The sequence below is a fragment of the Jaculus jaculus genome, chromosome 11, assembly GCF_020740685.1.
Source record: "Jaculus jaculus isolate mJacJac1 chromosome 11, mJacJac1.mat.Y.cur, whole genome shotgun sequence".
Classification (NCBI taxonomy): Eukaryota; Metazoa; Chordata; class Mammalia; order Rodentia; family Dipodidae; genus Jaculus; species Jaculus jaculus.
This window is the reverse complement of record NC_059112.1, coordinates 58,625,329-58,646,298: the sequence shown is the minus strand read 5'-3', so window position 1 is coordinate 58,646,298 and position 20,970 is coordinate 58,625,329. Positions and strand designations below refer to the sequence as shown.

General features: G+C 41.7%; 1 protein-coding gene across 1 annotated transcript in view; it reads right to left on the bottom strand.

Moving 5' to 3' along the window:
* Grk4 (G protein-coupled receptor kinase 4) overlaps positions 1-20,970 on the bottom strand; it is a 167,837-nt gene that overhangs the window by 70,676 nt on the left and 76,191 nt on the right. The window contains exons 7-8 of the mRNA XM_045161262.1: positions 6,568-6,660; positions 4,842-4,905 (exon numbers count right to left, since the gene is read on the bottom strand). Of these exons, the coding sequence (XP_045017197.1) occupies positions 4,842-4,905; positions 6,568-6,660 (157 nt within the window). The remainder of the gene's footprint in view (positions 1-4,841; positions 4,906-6,567; positions 6,661-20,970) is intronic.

Below are 20,970 nucleotides of genomic sequence, written 5' to 3'. Positions count from 1 at the left end.
GCTTTATATAATCTTGACATTCTTAGGCCAAACAAAGATAACTCTTTTCTCTAGGGTAATGTTCTCTGGTAGAGCCTAGCAGTAGCATCTAATGAGCCAAGATATTTGCTCAGAACCCTGGGAGGTTGTGAGCTGGGTATTTCTCTGACTCCAAGTTGCTCATTACGAAGAATGCTGAGAGTCAAAAAAGCACAACAGTATGCCTTGTGGACTCTAAGACAAAGTGGAAAGAGGGCTTGTTCGTGTGATCATGATAGAGCTAACATAAGAGCTAGGTAGGTTTTTCTATTTCAAAATAACAGTGCAATATGAGGTCAGAAACTTCGCCTCTGTTTAGTATTTTTGTTTCTTTGGTTTGGTTTGTCCAGGTCGGGTTTCACTCTAGCCCAGACTGACCAGGAATTCACTATATAGTCTCAGGCTGGCCTTGAATTCACAGTAATCCTCCTACCTCTGCCTCTCAAGTGCTGGGATTAAAGGTGTGTGCCACCATACCTGGTGTATTTTGTTTTTTCAAATATAAAAGCAAAAGCATTAGAATATAAAAATTTAAAGATTCTTTTTTTTTAAATATTTTTTTTCAATTCTTTATTTATTTATTTACTTGAGAGCAACAGACACAGAGAGAAAGACAGATAGAGGGAGAGAGAGAGAATGGGCGCGCCAGGGCTTCCAGCCTCTGCAAACGAACTCCAGACGCGTGCACCCCCTTGTGCATCTGGCTAATGTGGGACCTGGGGAACCGAGCCTCGAACCGGGGTCCTTAGGCTTCACAGGCAAGCGCTTAACCGCTAAGCCATCTCTCCAGCCCAAGATTCTTATTTTGTAATTAAAAAATTAAAGACTAGGCAGAGTGATCCTGGGTCCTTGGGAAGCTAAAGCAGAGATCATTACTTTCCTACCAAGGATGAGGTCAAGATGGTGCTCCAAGATTACACAGCTGGAAGTAACAAGCAGAAGTAGACCTTGGCCTGTCCAGTTCTGAAGTATGTGTTCTTTCTGCTACACTGTGTTCTGCTGTGCTGTCTCCAAAGCCAGTCACTTGTCAAATGCACTTACACTGTGCTTGCTTCCTGAAACCAGAGCTTGACTTTATAGCACTTAAAGCATAAGCAAGAGAATTATTGTGGGAAAAAGAAGCAAATTGTTTTTGTTCTTCCAAGTCCACTGGGAGAGGTGTTGGCATTTGGAATTGGGGCCCAAGGAACACTGTAGCTATACACTGCATCAGGGTCAGCATGGATCCTTCTGATAGGCATTCAGTAGAAACAGACTGTACACTGCCCTCTGAGCCTTTATTTAGCACACAACTCATCCAGAGCAAGCCTGGAACGAGCCACCATGATTAATTCATCCATCCAATCATTTCTTTGAAAAACCAAGTAGATGTGTCCCAAAATAGATAGCATTATAAGCATATTAATTGAGTCTTTCACAATGGATAAAATTTGCTAATGTGCCCTTCTGAATCAATTTCAGGTCATATTTGTGGTTATAGTTATAACTACATTTTTATCAACATTACTTCTTTTCCTCTGCTCTTTGCCAAAATTAACCTTTGTACTTGGAAACCATGAAGGACAGAATAGTATGAGCTGAAGAGAGGAAGTTGTAGGACACATTGAGCAGAAGAGGTTTCTTATGGCTCAGGGAAATTTTGCGGAAGAGGGGGCAGAAAGAATGTCAGAGTCACATGTTGGGTCATGATATGCAGAGACATTTATCGTACCAATAACTGTGGGCTAACTCCACAATGCACAACCCATTTACATCAACAAGGAGGGTCCATTGGGAGGGGGTAGATCATGGATGAGCCTAAACAATGGTACCAAACTGCCTGTATTTGCTGAAAAGAAAACTAATAAATTAAATGTAAAAAAATCTTTAATTTATTATTTATTTCATAGGGGGGTGGGTAGATACAGAATAGGCATGTCAGGATCTCTAGCCACTGCAAAAGAATTCCAGATGCATGTGCCACCTTGTGCATCTGGCTTACACAGGTATTAGGGAATGAAACCTGGGTCCTTAGGCTTCACAGTCAAGTGCCCTAACCACTAAGCAATCTCTCCAGCCCAGAAGTTTTTTCAAAAAAGAAATAAATTTGTTTTAAGTTTTTCATTTGAGAGAGAAAGTGAGTATGGGCATGCTAGAGCCTCTTGTCACTGCAAATGAACTCCAGATGCATGTGTTGTCAGGCTTTACATGGGTGCTATGGAATCAAGCCAGGCCCAGCAGTCTTCATTGCAAGCAATGAAGCAATAAAATCTTTAACCACTGAGCCATCTCTCCAGCTGAGAAGACAGGTTTCTTAGACCATCTACATGAAGGGCTTACTTCATTTGGTAAATCAAGCCAAACATTTTACAAATCTCTAGAACTGCATCACAGGTACAATATCACCCTTGCTCCTGAGGTGATGACGGAAGTGATTCATTTTGTACCATGTCAAAATGCTAATGGGAAACATAGCTCACTTCAGTGCAGTACTTTGAGTCAGCTTTCTAATTAATTTTGAAGTAGTGCTGGTGGAATTTTGAAATATGTATGATTTAAATCACATTTGGTCAATGTAACCTGTGTTTGACTGATACATAGTGTTATTTCCCAAAGGTTTACCTATATGGTGGTTTGACTCAGGTGTCCCCCATAAGCTTAGGTGTTCTGAATGTTGGGTCCCCAGCTAATGAAAATTTGGGAATTAAAGCCTCCTGGAGGCAATGTATTATTGGGGACAGGCTTATGGGTATTATAGCCAGCTTCCTTTTGCTAGTGTTTGGCACACTCTCCTGTTGTTGTCCACCTGATATTGGCAAGAAGTGATGTCCACCCTCTCCTCATGCCATTATTTTCTCCTGCCATTATGGAGCTTCCCTTTATGTCTGTAAGCCAAAATAAGCCTTTTTCCCCACAAGCTGCTCTTGGTTGGGTGATTTCTGCCAGCGATGTGAACCTGACTGCAACAGTAAAGTTGGTACCGAGAGTGGCATCACTGTTAGACACCTGACGGTGTGGCTTTGGCCTTTTGGAGCTGACTTTCAAGAGGAATGTAAAAGAATTTGAAGCCTTGGCCTAAGAGATGCCTTTTAGTGAAGTGATGTAAGTACAGCTTTATGGATGATTTCCTGCTATCATGGAGCTTCCCCTTGAGTCTGTAAACCAAAATGAACCTTTTTTCCCACAAGCTGCTCTTGGTCAGGTGATTTGTGCCAGCACTGTGAATCTGACTGCAACAGACAACTTCATGGGGATTTACAAATTTGTAGGAAGAATATAATTGCTCCAGATAATTAATGAGGTAACTAACTTCTCTTTAAACCACCTTATCACAGCTATGTGCTATTCTCTATTCACCCACTACAGTGATCGCTATCCAGAACAGTCATCATAATTAAAGTCTACTTCTCATGAATCTGTGGGACATTTCCCTAGGATTTTCCTAAATTGACAAATTTTTAATACATTTTTTTTGTTAGATGTTGGGGTTAATACTCAGGGCCTTACATATTTGAAGCAAGGGTCTACCTGTGAACTATATCCCTAGATCTGAACATAGTTTTGTGGGGCTTTTTCTTTACAGACAAGATCTCACTGTGTAACCTAGACTGGCATTGAGTTTGCTATCCTCCTATCTGAGGTAAGTACTACCACACCACGCCTTGAACATCATTTGATGTGAGAAGTGCGTGTATATCCAAACACAGACAAACTAAACAAGTATACCCCATAATGTACTCTGACCTAGTGCAGTGGCATACTCTTGTAGGCCCAAGCTACCCATGAGGCTTAAGCAGTAAAATTTCTTGAGAGTTTGGGGGTGGCCTGGATAGCACAGGGAAATCACACATCTCTTTTTAAAAATAAAAAGTAGTATTCTGGGCTGGAGAGATGGCTTAGCAGTTAAGTGAGTGCCTGTGAAGCCTGAGGACCCCGGTTCAAGGCTCGATTCTCCAGGACCCACGTTAGCCAGATGCAGAAGGGGGCACACGCGTCTGGAGTTCGTTTGCAGTGGCTGGAGGCCCTGGTGCGCCCATTCTCCCTCTCTCTCTATCTGCCTCTTTCTCTCTCTCTCTCTCTCTCTGTCACTCTCAAATAAATAAATAAATAATTTTTTTAAAAAAGTAGTATTCTATGCAACAGGAATTTTAGGGAAAGTCCTAAATAACAGAAGTTTCACAATGTAGATATAATAATCTTCCAATCTGGATAAACTGCTTGAACTTGAACATCATGTATGGGAAAACATCTTATGTTAGAATAGGAAATGGAAGATGGAGTCACAAAGAAAAGGGATTTTTAAAACTTCAAACAAACTACCTTTTTCTCAAAGTTCCATCTTCATTCTCAAGTTGGCTAAAACCATGTTCCAAAAACATAATATGGAAATACATGCACTAGCAAAACTGACATACTGCTTGAAGCTTATGTATCTGAAGACCTGTTGCCTACCTGTCTACAACAGAACTACTAAAAAGGGACCGAGGAAATAACTCAGTGATTAAAAGTGCTTGATGTACAGATCTGATGGTTGGAGATCTAGCACTCATATAAAATTGGATGTGTGTCTGTAATCCCAATGTGCATACAGCAATAGGAGGCAGAGTTACGGACCAGCTCAGAAACCAGCCAATCTGGCCTTCACAGTGGCAAAACAACAAGAGAAACCTTGCCAAAAAAAAAAAAAAAAAAAAGAGAAACCTTGCCTAAAACAGAGTGAAGGAGAAACCAACACCTTAAAGCTGTCTTCTGACTGCCACACACACACAGCACATGTGCACCCATACACATCACACCCACAGAAAAATAAATAATAAATACTGATCATAATGCATGTTACTCACCTCTCCAAATCCGCCTTTTCCTAGTACTCTGTAATATCTAAACGTGTTCTTTGTCACTGGCCTCCTAGCCAATTAAAAAGAAAAGTTTCAGATCTCACATTACAGTTATTTTGAAATAGAAGAACCTACCCAGCTCTCATGTTAGCTCTATCTTCAGACCCATATTGTTCAAAGGGAATGCCCATAACAAATGTATCTGTGCTTAGCAACTGTCTCTCTCTCTAGTGAGACAGCTCAACCTGCACTCAGAGAAATAAGCACATTTAAAATATGGTAAAAACGCTGACAAAATGAAGCCCAATTATCCTCTTTAATTTAAGACAAACCTGCAAGCAGTCCACACTAGAAAATATCCATGCCTACTTTCAGTTCAATCTCATGCATACCTCTGAACCTGCCAGAAAGCTGCTGAGGAACATGATATATACACACTTTCCTATAACTACCTCACAATGGTTACATAACTCCCCAAAGAAATGTGTCAACTCAGGGGGCTGAAGAGATGGCTTAGTGGTTAAGGTACTTGCCTATGAAGTCTAAGGACCCAGATTCAACTCCCCAAAACCCATGTAAGGCAAATTCACAAGGTGGCACATGCATCCAGAGTTTGTTAAAATTTTCAACAAAAAAGAAAAAAAGAAATGTGTCAACTCTAAGTGGAAATTTAATCAGTAATAAAATAGCACTAGCAGCAGCCAACACTTTTGTGGCACTTATTTTGTGCACCAAACACTGGATTAAGCACTGCACATTTCCCAGGTGATCCTAACAGCAGTCCAATAGCATGAGGCCTGCTAAACAGAATAGGACATAAAGTTCATAAAGGTTAAGTTACTTGCATGAGGCTACACAGCTAGCAGGAGCCAAAGCCAAGGCCTAGACTGCCAAGTTCCAACCATCACATCATATTATATTATTATAAAACAAAAATACTTTATATTCTAATCACTGTACCAAGACAGTGAACTGCCATTTAAAAAAGAGAACAGGAAAAGGTAGAGATCAATATAAAGATGCACAGTTAGCAAACTTACAAAGAATAAGAGACTAGCATGCACTCAGCTACAAACATGACATATAAGCCCCACCTTACAAAGCTAAAGTAGGGCTGTGGAATCTGTCTTCTCAATATGACAAGTCTGTTACATTCATAAACTCATAGCAGATGTAGTTTCCTGCACAAAACTGAGCCTGTCAATATTTCATCATGAGGGAGGGGTCCATGAGACACCACACCTCCCAGAATAAATTGTGGCAACTGATGATTGCTGCAAGCGAGGGAGTCACGTTAAGTAGTAGAGTCACTGGTGGGTTGCCCATTCTCCAGTAAATAACCTCCCACCCATGATCATACAAGTGACCCTAATTTAACTCAATGGGTCAAAAAACAAATAAAAAATAATGTACAAAAGTAGGAAGGATTTTAGTGGGAGGTGAGAGTGAAGAGAGAGGGCACTTGGAGGAAGTGATATTAAAATACATTGTATACATATATGAAATGTCAAAAAATCAAATAAAAACATTAAAAAAGAGAATGAAGACCATTGAATCAGAAGGAACTGTATGACAATGTATCTACTAATAATTTCTGTGCAGGAATGTAACAGCAACATATACAACTCAAGATTCCAAGTATTACTGAGACAGATGGAAAATTAAGACATCAACCCATATGTATTTAGAGAAGTAAGTACTTGTTTTTATTGAGTTTTAAATTAAAACCTACCTTTCCAGCCTTTTCCATTGTAAAAATCGAGAAAAATATGAGCTTTCTTGGTACTCTTCAAATGGGGTTTTACTCAAATAGTTATGAATAACTCTAGAAAAAAAAATGTATGCAATTGTACACATTTTTACTAAAAATACAACTGAGAGACCCCAAAGAAATAACACATAAATAATTAAACAATAGCACTGCCATTGACAAATCATTGTGAACAAAAAGAGGAGCCCAGGCTCAGCTCAGATAAGGAACTAGCTGACTAACATGCTGACCTTTGCTTCTGTAACTCATGCTCACTTGCTCAACAGGACATTCCAGAAATACTAACTATAGGGGCCTCCAGCCTCTTGCAATAGATAGGTTCTGCAAGCAGTCTGCTGACCAGAGATAAGCAACTAGAAATGTTCCCACGCACGCCTTCTTGGAACCAATCATTTTTAAAGATGCAATGTGATGTAACCTCTTTGCCCCCTTCCAGCTCTTTTTCCTTTATAAACCCCTACTTTTAGAAGGTCGGGGCTCTCTCCCACTCCTGCTGCATTGGTCTGTGTGGATAGAGACCCTGCTTAAGCTTGACATTAAAAGAAACCTGTTGCTTTTACATTTGAGTGTCTTGGCTTCTGTGGCGGTCCTCTGGGTGACTCCTGGGTGGCTGGGGTCTTGATTCCTGGTCAGGGGTCTTGGCACAACATCTTGGGGGCTCGCCCGGGATCCCCAGAGACCCCAATGAACCTGACCCCAAAGGTTTCTTCTCTGACAGGTGAATAACTGAGTGCTCCTTTTCCTTTTCTTTTTTTCTTCTTTCCTTTTTACCAGTTTGCCAGCAAGCCACATTCGCAGCATTTGTAATTCTGTAATTCATAATTCTTAACAGGTCTTATGTCCCTGGTGGACGCACCATAAAGGCAGACCTGGAGAAGGCTCAAGACGTCTTGCCCCCTCATTTGAGTGGGGACCCTGTCCCAGAGGACAGAGCCAACCTACTGGGGAGACCAGCACCCATTCCTACTTTCATACCGTGTTTGGTATTGTTGAGCCATCCCTTAAGAACACAGACTTGTTTGGCCATCACGGATTTGAATTTAGCTCTGAAGTGCACATAGCTCTCTATTGGGCCCTCTGTGTTTGTGTTGTACTCGTGTGTCTGTGTGTTATGCTCTGATCCTACAGACGCTTTTCCCTGGACGTTTATAACATGGGACAGACACCTTCTTCTCCTCTAGGACTCTGGAATACTGGAGGGACATCAAAAGTGTCACCCAAGAGAATGGAGTAGCTGTTAAGAAAGGCAAATGGATCACATTCTGTACCTGAGTGGCCCACCTTTGATGTAGGATGGCCACCGGAGGGAACTTTTCACCTGCATACCACATTAAAAAAAAAAAAAAACTTTTTTTTGCCCTAGGAGTGGACACCCTAATCAAATCCCTTATATTGTGACCTGGAGGAACATGATAGAAGAGCCTCTCCCCTGGGTGAAGACTTTCCTCCCTTCCTTGCCCCCTCCTTTACAGGTGCTGGTAGTTACACCCAAAAGAGACACCAAGCCTACTGCTGAAGCCTCAGCCCCAATTCTTGCAGGGGGCACTGATGAGATGGACAGGGTGGGTGAGTGCTCTCCCAAAGGACTGGGAGACATCAGCCCATGCGGCCTTGCCTCCATGTCTTTGAGGGCTGGCAGGTTTCTCTTTCTCCTCCTTTATTTTTGGTTTGCACCATCGTGTGGGACCAGACACGACAAACTGGCAACTGATGTCTCTTGGCCGAGGCCACTCTTTGGTATTGACTGAAGGCCAGCCATCCTCTGCCTGGACCCCAACAGCCTGTTGGGTTGTTTTGCCTGTTGGCAAAAACCCTCTATCTATTTCTCTCTGACACAAAACAACCAGTAACACATCAATCTCTTAAAAGCCTGAAGGGCAGGTCACTGGCTTCTTGAACTTGTGGACAGGCTCATGCCTGGAGCTCTGGGGAATCCCCCGTGTGCTAATCAGCCCTCCGGAATGTTGCCCTCTGGTCTTGGCTTTTCTAATCTTTCTCTGTCATGGGTAACATTGCCTCCTGCCAAAAAATGTATATATCTCAGATTCACAGAATAAGAGCTCTTCTAAAAGTTAAGGGAAATAGCTCTCCCAGAGGGAGGCAGGCTCCTTTTGGGAAGAAGTCGTCCCGGTCATTTTTGGATTTCTGGGCATCCATGTGGACCCACATAGCTTATCTGGTTAGGAAATGCTCAGGAAGGAAATATCCCCTCACTCCCTTTAAGCAGCAAAACTACAAGCCAGCTTTGCATGTGCTCCAAAGTGGTTTGGGTCAGAGTCAGGTGGCATACAGACAATGGCCCCTCTGCATGCAGGTGCCATGTCTCTGCCTCCTCTCCCAGTGGCCCCCAGCAGGCCCACTCCTTCAGCAGCCTCTCAGTGGGCCACCTTCCTCAGAGGCCTCCTGGAAGTCCTGGAGCCCCCTTTTCCCCTTCAGGTAGTCAGAATCCTTGGCCTCCCAGCATTCTTCTTGGCCATAACCTCCATGTGTACTAGACCAGACCCTGGTGAGTGCCGGGAGTAAAGCAAGGCTGATCTAAGGTGATACAAGCCCCATCCAGCCGCAACAGTGCACCAAAAAGTGGCAAGAAAAAAAAAAAAGGTCACATTTAACTGCAGCCTATAAAGAACTAAAGTTTTATATTAAAAAGGTGTCAACTTTGTTACATGTTATCATGAATATAATTACTAAATTTATGTTCCAGGTCAACTTCAACTGTCATAGAGGATTATTAAAAACAGCAGAATTCTCTCTAAAGTGGTAACTTATAATTTGTCAGGTAAAAAAAAAAAAATTGTAATGTACTTAAAAGGAGACAACTGACCTGACTTCTAGGCCAGCCTGCCTCAAGATAGCAACAATATTTGCCTTAGTTTAATGTCTTATTGGTATTAATGACATAAAATGGTCTTTAGACTACTCACTTGTTAGTGAGTAATGGGATTAATTAATTTGGTGTAGTTTTTCATAATAGCCTCATAAGAAAGGTGGTTAATAATGGAATAAGATGAATTGATTAAAAGAACTGGGGAGAAATTTTTCAATGTTGGGACATAGAATGCTCGTTAAAAATGCCTTTTGAGGGGTACTTAGATGAGAATGTTAAAGTATATGAATAAAGATGTGCATGTATAGGAAAGAATATTCAGGCTAAACCTAGATGCCATACCTAAAGTTAGAGTTTCCAACTGTTTACAGACTCCTAAGGATACACTAAAAGTTTTATATAGGGACACAGTCTTAATCTAAATTCATCTTATATTAGACACAGGTGATGCCTATGTTATCTTTAAAGTCACAATGTCTTTATGTATGAGTACTTCACCTTTGGAAATTAACCACTTCTCTGTGAGCCTTTATCTTAAGAATAGTTAAAACCTTGATGAAAAGAAGAGCCTAATTTACTTTACTGAGAGAGTCTTAAAGCAAGTTTAATAACCCTTAAATCGTAACAAGTTAGCATCAGTGACCTGTTAATGAGTGAGGCCTTATCATAAGACTCAGTTTCTCCACTGATTAAAACCTTGGCATCAGGTAAACATTAGATTTAATCCAATTAAATGTTTTAGTGAAGGGGCTCTTACCCCAATATACACATTAGATAAGACTTATATATGAGGCATAGAAAGTAGACATATCTTATATTTTAAATATCTAATATCTTATATTTTAAATATCTAACATTTATAAATATAGGCAGAACCTGCTACCAGTCTTGAAAACAGTACTAATTGATTTACAGACTAACTCATTTAACTTAGAAATTGGCAGAAAAGGACAAGTAAGGCAGTATAAAGTCTTAGCACCTGTGTTTGAAAACATCTTTGACTTCCGGTTAAGATGGCGGCGTAGGTACCACGCCAAAGCAGCCTAGGGGGGAAAAAGACCAAAAAAACTCAGCAAAATACACACTTTTACTAAAAAGTGAGGTGTATAGGAAATTGAAGTGGCAGCAGAGAAGTAGAAGAGTTCCAGAGCATCCAGAGCCTGCACAGGCAGGAAAAGTGGCTCCGGAAGCTCGGCCAACCGCCGCGGCTGCGGCGCACCAGAAAGCCAGGTGCGGAAGCTTCCCCTCACACCATGCTCTCCGCAACTCGGGAAACATGAGGGGAGAGCAGCAGCGAGCAACGGAGGAGCAGACCGCAAGGTAGAAGAACACGTGGAGCAGCGAGAGAACCAGAGCAGCTGCGGCTCCCTCCCCTCCCCCACCGCGTGAGCCCAGCTCCGGCGAACAGAGCAGCAGCCCGGGACCCGGCCACACCAACTTGGGCTGACAACGGGACCCAAGCAGGAGCAGAGTTTGGCAGCAACATCAGCGGCTCCAGCACCGGTAACAGTGGCCCCAGCAGCAGCAGACCCAGGAGTGCCAGCAGCAGCAGACTTGGCAGCAGCAGCTTCAGGGCGAGCAGCGGCAGTGGACACAGCAGCAGCAGCTTCAGCAGCAGTGGTGGCTCCAGCAGTGGCAGCTACAGCAGCAGCAGAAGCAGCAGCAGCGGCTCAGTTTGCCCCGCAGGATAAGCAAGTGCCCAGCTCCAGAAATCAGAACAGCAGCCCGACGACCCAGGCAGCAACTTGACTAAGACCAAAATCATCCAAGGTAACTGGGATTGCACCAGGGAAGGGTCTCACTTGGTCACAAGCTGACTTGGATCCCTCAACAGACCAGAAATCTTAACCTCTTTGTTGATAGAGGATCTGGTCGTTATAATAACTACTCTTGCATACATACTCGGGGCTGTTTTTGATTGAAACAATCCAAAACTTCATTTGGAATCACAAAAAACCTCGAATATCTAAAATAATACTGAGCAACAAAAAAGAGGCTGGTGGTATCACCATACCTGATTTTAACCTATACTACAGAGCCATAGTAACAAAAACAGCATGGTACTGGCACAAAAACAGACATGTAGATCAGTGGAACAGAATAGAGGACCCAGATGTAAGCCCAAGTAGCTATAGCCACCTGATATTCGATAAAAATGTCAAAAATACTCATTGGAGAAGAGACAGCCTCTTCAGCAAATGGTGTTTTGAAAACTGGATATCTATCTGCAGAAGGATGAAAATAGATTCTTCTCTCTCGCCATGCACAAGAATTAAGTCCAAATGGATTAAAGACCTTAACATCAGACCGGAAACTTTGAAACTGCTAGAGGAAAAAGTAGGGGAAACCCTTCAACATATTGGTCTTGGCAAAGACTTTCTGAATACAACCCCAATTGCTCAGGCAATAAAACCACAGATTAACCACTGGGACCTAATGAAATTACAAAGATTTTGCACCGCAAAGGACACAGTGAAAAAAGCAAAGAGGCAACCTACAGAATGGGAAAAAATCTTTGCCAGCTATATATCTGATAGAGGATTAATATCTAGGATATACAAAGAACTCAAAAAGTTAACTAATAAGGAATCAAACAAGCCAATCAAAAAATGGGCTATGGAGCTAAATAGAGAGTTCTCAAAGGAAGAAATACAAATGGCATATAAGCATCTAAAAAAAATGTTCTACGTCACTAGTCATCAGGGAAATGCAGATTAAAACTACATTGAGATTCCATCTCACTCCTGTCAGATTGGCCACCATCATGAAAACAAATGATCATAAATGTTGGCGGGGATGTGGAAAAAAAGGAACCCTTCTGCACTGCTGGTGGGAATGAAAACATCTTTGATTAGTTCAGATACCTGTGTTGGTACAAATTACCCAGAGAACACTGGAAAAAGAAGCACAGAATTTGAATTTTTTTTTGTTTGTTTGTTTTTTTGAGGTAGGGTCTCACTCTGGTCCAGGCTGACCTGGAATTAACTCTGTCATCTCAGGGTGGCCTTGAACTCATGGCGATCCTCCTACCTCTGCCTCCCGAGTGCTGGGATTAAAGGCATGCGCCACCACGCCCGGCCAGAATTTGAATTTTTTTAAACCAAAACAGCTATTTAAATTCTAATATAACCCTTGATAAATCTTCTTGAAAGAAAAAAAAAAACATTATTTGACAACCCATGATTTTGGCTTAAACTTGATAGCTATTGATTTTATGTACCACAGAAATTTTTATTAACATAAAACAATTTTATGTTTTACCCATGACTTAAATTTGATAAAGCTTAAGCAAGCTATCCCAACATATCCCAGGAAGATGAAAGTTATCATTATTGAAATTAAATCACTTAAACCTAAATGATTAAACCTAGTTATGACCATTCAATAGAATTATATAAGGCTTATGCTGCCATAGTACAACCAAAATTTTAAAGATAGGACAAAATGATTTTAAAAGCCCTTGTGCCATTCTTTAAGCCTATTTCAATAATCAAATGTGCTCTATATGTACATACATCCAGGCTGGTGTAACGTTCTTTCTAAGTGTGTTAATTACCTATGTAGAAGCCAAAAGCCAATTGGAATCATCAGAGCAAGAGGCGCCAATATTTTGGCCTGTGCTCCCAGGTCATGAGGCCACTGGAGATGATGGGACACTTCTGCATTGGCCCACTGGTAAGTCACCTGTCTTCCTGAGCAGGGAGTATATGGAGACCCAAAGAAAACTGGTGTACAGTCTGAAACAGGAGAGTCACAATTGAGGAGCAATCAGTCCTGACTTCCCAAAGAAGGGAAAACTACTTGGCCATCATGGCCCTGACTCATCCTAACTGACAGAAGACACCAGTAAGCTATGGGGCTACTCCTGGGTCCCTAAAGTCTCTTTGGAGAGCTACTAATGACCTCCAAAATTAATCTTTAATTAAATCTGGCTGTCTACATGGTCTTAAACACTCAGAGAAAAATGTATAGCCAAAGATAAAAAATGCTTTACATATACAAATGGCCTATTAAGTAACACAAGAGCTTTCCAAGAGGGGAAACAAACATTAAGACATCTTTTCCCCATAGTTTTAATTCTATAATAATAATAAAAAACAAATAGAGATATTCAAAATGTTATTTTCAAATCTAAAATATGTAACTATGTAACATATACAAATAATCCGGGAGACTGGGTGCCACAAGACACTGGAACCCCGCTGGAAGGTACCCTATGTCTTCATCCTGACCATACCTACTGCTGTAAAAATGGACAGAATTGCCTCTTGGATTCATCACACCTACCCACATCTGACCAGCAGATCCATTGGCTGAACCTGAGGACTATCTGCTACAATGGAAACACAACAGCCCACTCAAGCTTCAACTCCTGATCCTGACTGTGCTCCTAACTGTATGTATTGTGGCAGCTACTCCCCACTAAGTTTATAATCTGATCTGGACAATAACCAACATTACCATGGGGGAAATTGCTTACTCCAAGTCATATCTTGCCCCACAGGGAACCTGGTTTCCTGATTTGATCTTTGACCCCCATCAACTAATAGGTGACTCATGGGATTCTATGGCGAGTCAGGAAATTTCTTATTTCTATGTATTCCCTGGGCACTCAGGGAAAGAAAGAATCAAAGAAGGCTGTGGGGGACTTAAAGCCTTCTACTGTGCTGGCTGACAATGTGTGTCTACTGGAAGGGTATATTAAAACCCACCTACTAAGGAGGACTATATGTGGCCTTAGGGAAAAAAATGTTTTTATATCAACCATCAGGTATAATTATAGACTCAAAGGTACAAGACAATTTGGAAAAACGAAAAAAAAAAGCTGGTAGAGGATAGTTTATATCATGGTTCAATCACTCCCCCAGGTCCACTACCTTGATATCCACCCTCCTAGGACCCCTACTCATCATACTACTGTTGCTTACTTTTGGCCCCTGTATTTTAAATAAGCTGGTACAGTTTATGAAACAACAACTAGGTACCATCAAATCAATGGTACAAAGAAATCACTCCTACCAACCAGTGACAACCAATATAGATAAGGAAATATTTAAACATTCAAACAGGGACCCTACATAGGCTTCCCAAGATACATATAGAGGGGGAAATGAGAGATCCAAAAGAAATAACACATAAATAATTAAACAATGGCACTGCCATTGTTTGACAAATCATTGTGAACAAAAAGAGGAGCCCAGGCTCAGCTCAAATAAGGAACTAGCTGACTAATGCACTGACCTTTACTTCTGTAACTCATGCTCACTTGCTCAACAGGACATTCCAGAAATACTAACTAGGGGGGCCTCCGGCCTCTTGCAATAGATGGGTTCTGCAAGCAGTCTGCTGACCAGAGATAAGCAACTAGAAATGTTCCCGTGCACGCCTTCTTGGAACCAATCATTTTTAAAGATGCCCCCTTCCAGTTCTTTTTCCTTTATAAACCCCTACTTTTAGAAGGTTGGGGCTCTCTCCCACTCCTGCTACGTTGGTCTGTGTGGATAGAGACCCTGCTTAAGCTTGACATTAAAAGAAACCTGTTGCTTTTACATTTGAGTTTCTCGGCTTCTGTGGCGGTCCTCTGGTTGACTCCTGAGTGGCTGGGGGTCTTGGCTCCTGGTCAGGGGTCTTGGCACAACAATAACAACTGTGTCTTAGTGCATTAATAAGCACTGAATGGGAATGGCAATCATTACATATAATTCAGTACACAGATTTTACAATTATAAAAATCCATACTATGTTCCAGTTATACCAGTGAGAATTAATTGTAATTAATTAATTAATTAATTTGAGAGCAACAGACACAGAGAGAAAGACAGATAGAGGGAGAGAGAGGGAATGAGCGCGCCATGGCTTCCAGTCTCTGCAAACAAACTCCAGATATGTGCGCCGCCTTGTGCATCTGGCTAACGTGGGACCTGGGGAACCAAGCCTCGAACTGGGGTCCTTAGGCTTCACAGGCAAGCGCTTAACCGCTAAGCCATCTCTCCAGCCCCAGAGATTCTTTTTTTTTTTAATTTTTTTAAATTTTTATTTATTTATTTGAGAGCAACAGACACAGAGAGAAAGACAGGTAGAGGGAGAGAGAGAGAATGGGCGCGCCAGGGCTTCCAGCCTCTGCAAACAAACTCCAGACACGTGCGCCCCCTTGTGCATCTGGCTAACGTGGGACCTGGGGAACTGAGCCTCGAACCGGGGTCCTTAGGCTTCACAGGCAAGCGCTTAACCGCTACGCCATCTCTCCAGCCCGAGATTCTTTTTTTAATGTGTATGGACCCAACAGAAATAATTACCTAATAAAAAAAATACCAATAAGAAAACAACAGTTTAAAAGGCATTCAAGGTGTGTGCATGCATGTGTATTTCTGGAGAAAGTCAACAGTTTACAATAAGACCAAAAGAGCATGGCAATTGTCTTAAGGTAGAAAATAATTTTGATATGTTATACAACCTTTAAAACAAAAACTTAAAGCACCCAGTAAGGATGCCTTGTGTTTTTCAGAAACTTCATGCTCTCCTGAGCATATAGAATATAGGAGGCTTTTCCTACCGTAGAACATGTGATAGCATCATTGCTCTCAGGGATGGTGGAATGTGTGTATATTCTTACTAAAAAATATAATCCACATAAGCAAAGCTATTTGGTCTTCAGAGTGAGATCAAGAGAACTGTAGAAGCTTCTCATGTACTTTCAGGTGTGAGCATGACTCAGGGGGCAATATAGACCAGAAGAATTTTCAGAAGAATTAGGAGGCTTGTTCTGGCATCTAAGGAGCTTTCCCTGGGTGTTTTCTTCCCTCATGACAGACTAAGCTGATAAATGTCCTTGGGAAATGTGTCTACATGAGGGCACTGGCTGCTCTATTCTTAAGCAGCATCACTCCTCCATGAAAGATGCAGTAGAAGGCCAGGAGCATGGATTGCCAGAACTCCAGGGTAAGCAATAGTCCCTCAGCCATTCATGGGCAAAGCATTGAGCTGAGTTATCCTTTATGTCCTTGGTTTCTCCTATGGTAAAACAATAATAATGATAATCTTGCCTACTATCAGGGATAAAAGATAGATTTCCAAAGATCCATTTTGTTGTCATGTCACCTGGTGAACATGTGCCAGAAAGAGCTCAGGACTCATCCAGTAAACGTATTTAAAGAACAAAGATAAAGTGTGTGGTAGTTTGAGTAGTTAGCCCCCAATATATTCAGTGTTTGATTAGTTTGTAGTTTGGATCTGCAGCCACCTGACTGGAGGCAGTGTCACTGGGGCATCATAAGGTGTAGTAGTGGTTTTCAGTTTTCAATCTAAAGATATGCAAAGTGTGCCTAGCTGGAGTTCCTCAAGTGTGCTGTGTGGCTTTTGGCTTTTAGGCTTGTGCTTCTCTCTCTCTGCTTGGTGCTGTGAAAGCAGTCCAGCTTCTTCTGCCATTATGGAACTTCCCCTGGATCTGTAGGCTTAAATAAATATCCCTTCCTCCATAACTGTGCCTGGTCTGGAAGTTCATTTCAGCAGACCTGAAGCTGTCTGCTACAGAAGTTGATACCAGGAGTGGGGTGAGTTGAACCTGACCATGTGGATGTTGGTCTTTTGGAACTTTTGTTTTGGAGGAATGGGCATAGATTTGCTGCTTACAACTGAAGATGCCTTTTGGAAGTCAAGTATTATGGACTATTCTTGTGAGAGTTTGAATATGCTAAATGCAGAGAGTTCTGAACTTCAAGGTTTGGCTTATGAGCTTTCTAAGGGGAAGGAAAGACTGAAGAGGGCTTTGTTGGGATACTGACATAAAGGCTGGCTACACCCTGGTGCCCAGGCCCAGACAGATTGATCAAGGTTAAATTTGTAATGGACTGATGTGCTGGGCTAAAGATATTAGACTGAGAGATTTAAGATTTGAAGCTGGAAAACCTCAAGCAAGTTAAAATTACAGGCACTGTAGAAGACAGCTTCAGGTTCACTGAGATGATCTTCCAGACCAGGCACAGTTATGGAGGAAGGGATATTTATTGAAGCTTACAGATCCAGGAGAAGTTCCACAATGACACAAGAAACTGGCCTGCATTCACAGAACTAGGCAAAGAGAGAGAAATACAAGCCTAAAGGTCAAAAGCCACAGCACACTTCAGGAACTCCAGCTAGGCACACTTTGCATATCTTTAGATTGAAACCTGAAACCCACCACCACACCTTAAGATCCACCCAGTGACACTGCCTCCAGCTAGGTGGCTAAAGATGCAAACTACAAACAAATGAACAACTGAATATACTGGGGGCCATCTGTTCTATTCAAACCACCACAGGCACTGAAACTGGTCTTAAGTTACTGAACCTGCTGTTGTCAAACACATTAGCAATCTTAAGGAATATGGCTCAACTGCTTTACATTAAAACAATGGAAAGGATGCTGGAGAAAAGGCTATCACAGAAATGCAAACTCTTTTGGAAAGAGTTGACTGAAGAAGGAACCTACTTTTCAAGGTTATGATTTATTTTGTCCCTGAATTAAGAATATGGCTGTGTCCTGCACACCTGGTATTGGTTTCAGAAGCATGAAAAACGTGAGGAGTAGCTGGGCATAGTGGCGCACACCTTTAATCCCAGCACTTGGGAAGCAGAGGTATGAGGATCACTGTAAATTTGAGGCCACTCTGAGACTACATAGTAAATTCCAGGTCAGCCTGATCTAGAGTGAGACCTTACCTTGGGAAAAAAATAAAATATGCTGGGAGTGGTCATGAATTGCACACAGTTCCAAGAGCCACTGCTGAGATGTGGCATGAGGCACAGAATGATGCCTGATAGGCTGAAAGAGCCTTTGGAAGATGGACTGTGGTTTGTATGAAGACCTGAAGACGTTTTGGGTACACCAAGACTATGCAAGGGCTACCATGGAGTGCACTGTTGGCCTGGGATGGAAGTGTTCCCTGGCTACTCTGTCCAGCTGCAGGGGTGGAACTAGAAAATCTGGAGACTGTCAGTCTCTGGTTATATTGAACTTGAACTGTAGAAGTTTGATATTTGTTTGATGGTGGTTGAGTTTGCATTGCTTTCTTCTCTCCTTGCTATGCATTATAATAGTTAAAAATGTTTACTCTGTACCTTTATATGTTGGAAGTATTTAACTTGTTTGATTTTATAGGACTTACTATCTTAAATTGGTTAAGACTGTGGGGACCTTTGAAATTGAACTGAGTACACTTTACAATGTGTGATGGTTATAAACCTATTTGGGGCCGAGGGTGGAATGTGGTAGTTTGAATAGATGGCCCCCAATATATTCAATGTTTGATTAGTTTGTAGTTTGGATCTGCAGCCACCTGGCTGGTGACAGTGTCACTGGACAGATCTTAAACTGTGGTGGTGGGTTTGAGATTTCAATCTAAAGATATGCAAAGTGTGCCTAGCTGTGCTGTGTGGTTTTTGGTGTTTAGGTTTGTGCTTCTCTCTCTCTCTGCTTGGTCCTGTGAAAGCAGGCCAGCTTCTGCCATTATGGAACTTCCTCTAAATCTGTAAGCTTCAATAAATTCCTTCCTCCATAAGTGTGCCTGGTCTGGAAGTTTAGCTCAGCAAACCTGAAACTGTCTGCTACAAGGTGTAAAACATCAGCCACTCCTGGTATCTTGAGAATCAGGAAAAGGAGGAAAGATTTGATTCTTTTTTGTTTGTTTGTTTGTTTGTTTTGTTTTTCTAGGTAGGGTCTCATTCTAGCCCAGGCTGACCTGGAATTCACTATAGAGTCTCAAGCTGGCCTCAAACTCATGGCAATCCTCCTACCTATGCCTCCCGACTACTAGGATTAAAGGTGTGCGCCATGACACCCAGCTAAGATTTGATTCTTATCACAGTGTCCCAGGTAGTTATCAGAGGTGCAAAACCAAAGAAGCAGCCAAACAGAACCTACCTCTTTTTTTTTTCAAAGGAAATTCATGTCACAAACATTAGAACTCCAGGAATGAGAATATTCCATGAGAACAAGCAAAATATGACTTGAAATTAAAGATATTGGAGAACATCTCTGATAGCACACTTGGCTAGAAAAGAGGACGTTTAAACCGTTCATTGATCTGTAAGAGATGAGACTGCTTGCTGAATTTCTTTCTTTTTTAAATATTTTATTGATTTATTTGAGAGAGAGAGAGAGAGAGAATGGGCACACCAGAGCCTCTAGTCACTGCAAATGAACTTCATATACATGTGCCACCTTGTGTACCTGGTTTTATATGGGTACTGGGGAATAGAACCTTGGTCCTTTGGCTTTGCTGGCAAGCACCTTAACCATTAAGCCAAGCCCCCCCCCTTTGAAAATATGTTATTTATTTATTTGAGAAAGACAGAGAGACAGATAGAGAGTTCGTTTTTAAAAATACTTTTATTTACTTATTTGCAGCAGAGGGATAAAGAGATTGCATAGTGGTTAAGGCAGTTGCCTGCAAAGCCTAGGAACTCAGGTTTGATTTCCCAGTGCCTATGTAAGCCAGATGTACATGGTGACACATACATCTGGAATTCATTTGCAGTGGCTAGAGGTCCTGGCATGCCCATTCTCTCTCTCCCTTTCTCACCTACTCTCTCTATAATAAATAAAACTAAAATAAAATATTTGGAAGCAGTGAGACAAAGAGCAAATGGGCTTGTCAGGGCCCCTAGCCACTGAAAACAAATTCCAGATACATGCATTTCATTGTGCATCTGGCTCTACATGGATATGGGAGACTGAAACCTGGGTCATTAGATTTTGCAAGCAATCACTTAAGCCATTTCTCCATCCCTGCTTGCTTAAATTTTTAACTGAAAGGAATAAGCATTGAAACCACTCATCTCCTTGGCATTAAAAGCACCCATATACCCTTCAAGAGACGGTGTGGATAGATAAAGAACATTGTCTTTTTATTGTAAATGACAGCCACATTATTAGAATGCCAAAGGTTCAAGATTTGGCCTCACCACACTGTAGCTTCACAGGCCTGGGGACCCTGTCTTGACAGCACATCAGTTGTGCAAGAGAGGAGTGTGTCTATGTGACTGGATGTAACCCAAATATCATGGACATAGAGATCTTTTATACATTATTTACTGAATGAATAAATGATTGAATTCATATTTTGAAGTTTGGTGTTTCACTTACAACATCAAGATACACCAAGATAACATACAGATGCTTTAAAAACTTACTGGGCATTAAAAATTCATAGGAAGCCGGGTGTGGTGGCATACATATTTAATGCCAGCACTCGGGAGGCAGAGGTAGGAGGATCACCGGGAGTTCGAGGCCACTCTGAGACTACATAGTAAATTCCAGGTCAGCCTGGACCAGAGTGAAACCCTACCTCCAAAAACCAAAAAAAGAAAAAATTCATAGGAAAGGGCTTTAAAAGTAATCATAATGCCAGGCGTAGTGACACACATCTTTAATCCCAGCACTCAGGAGAGAGAGGTAGGAGGATGGCTGTGAGTTTGAGGGCAATTTGGGACTAAAAGTGAGTTCCAGGTCAGCCTGGGCTAGAGTGAGACCCTACTTCAAAAACAAAAAAAAGTAATCA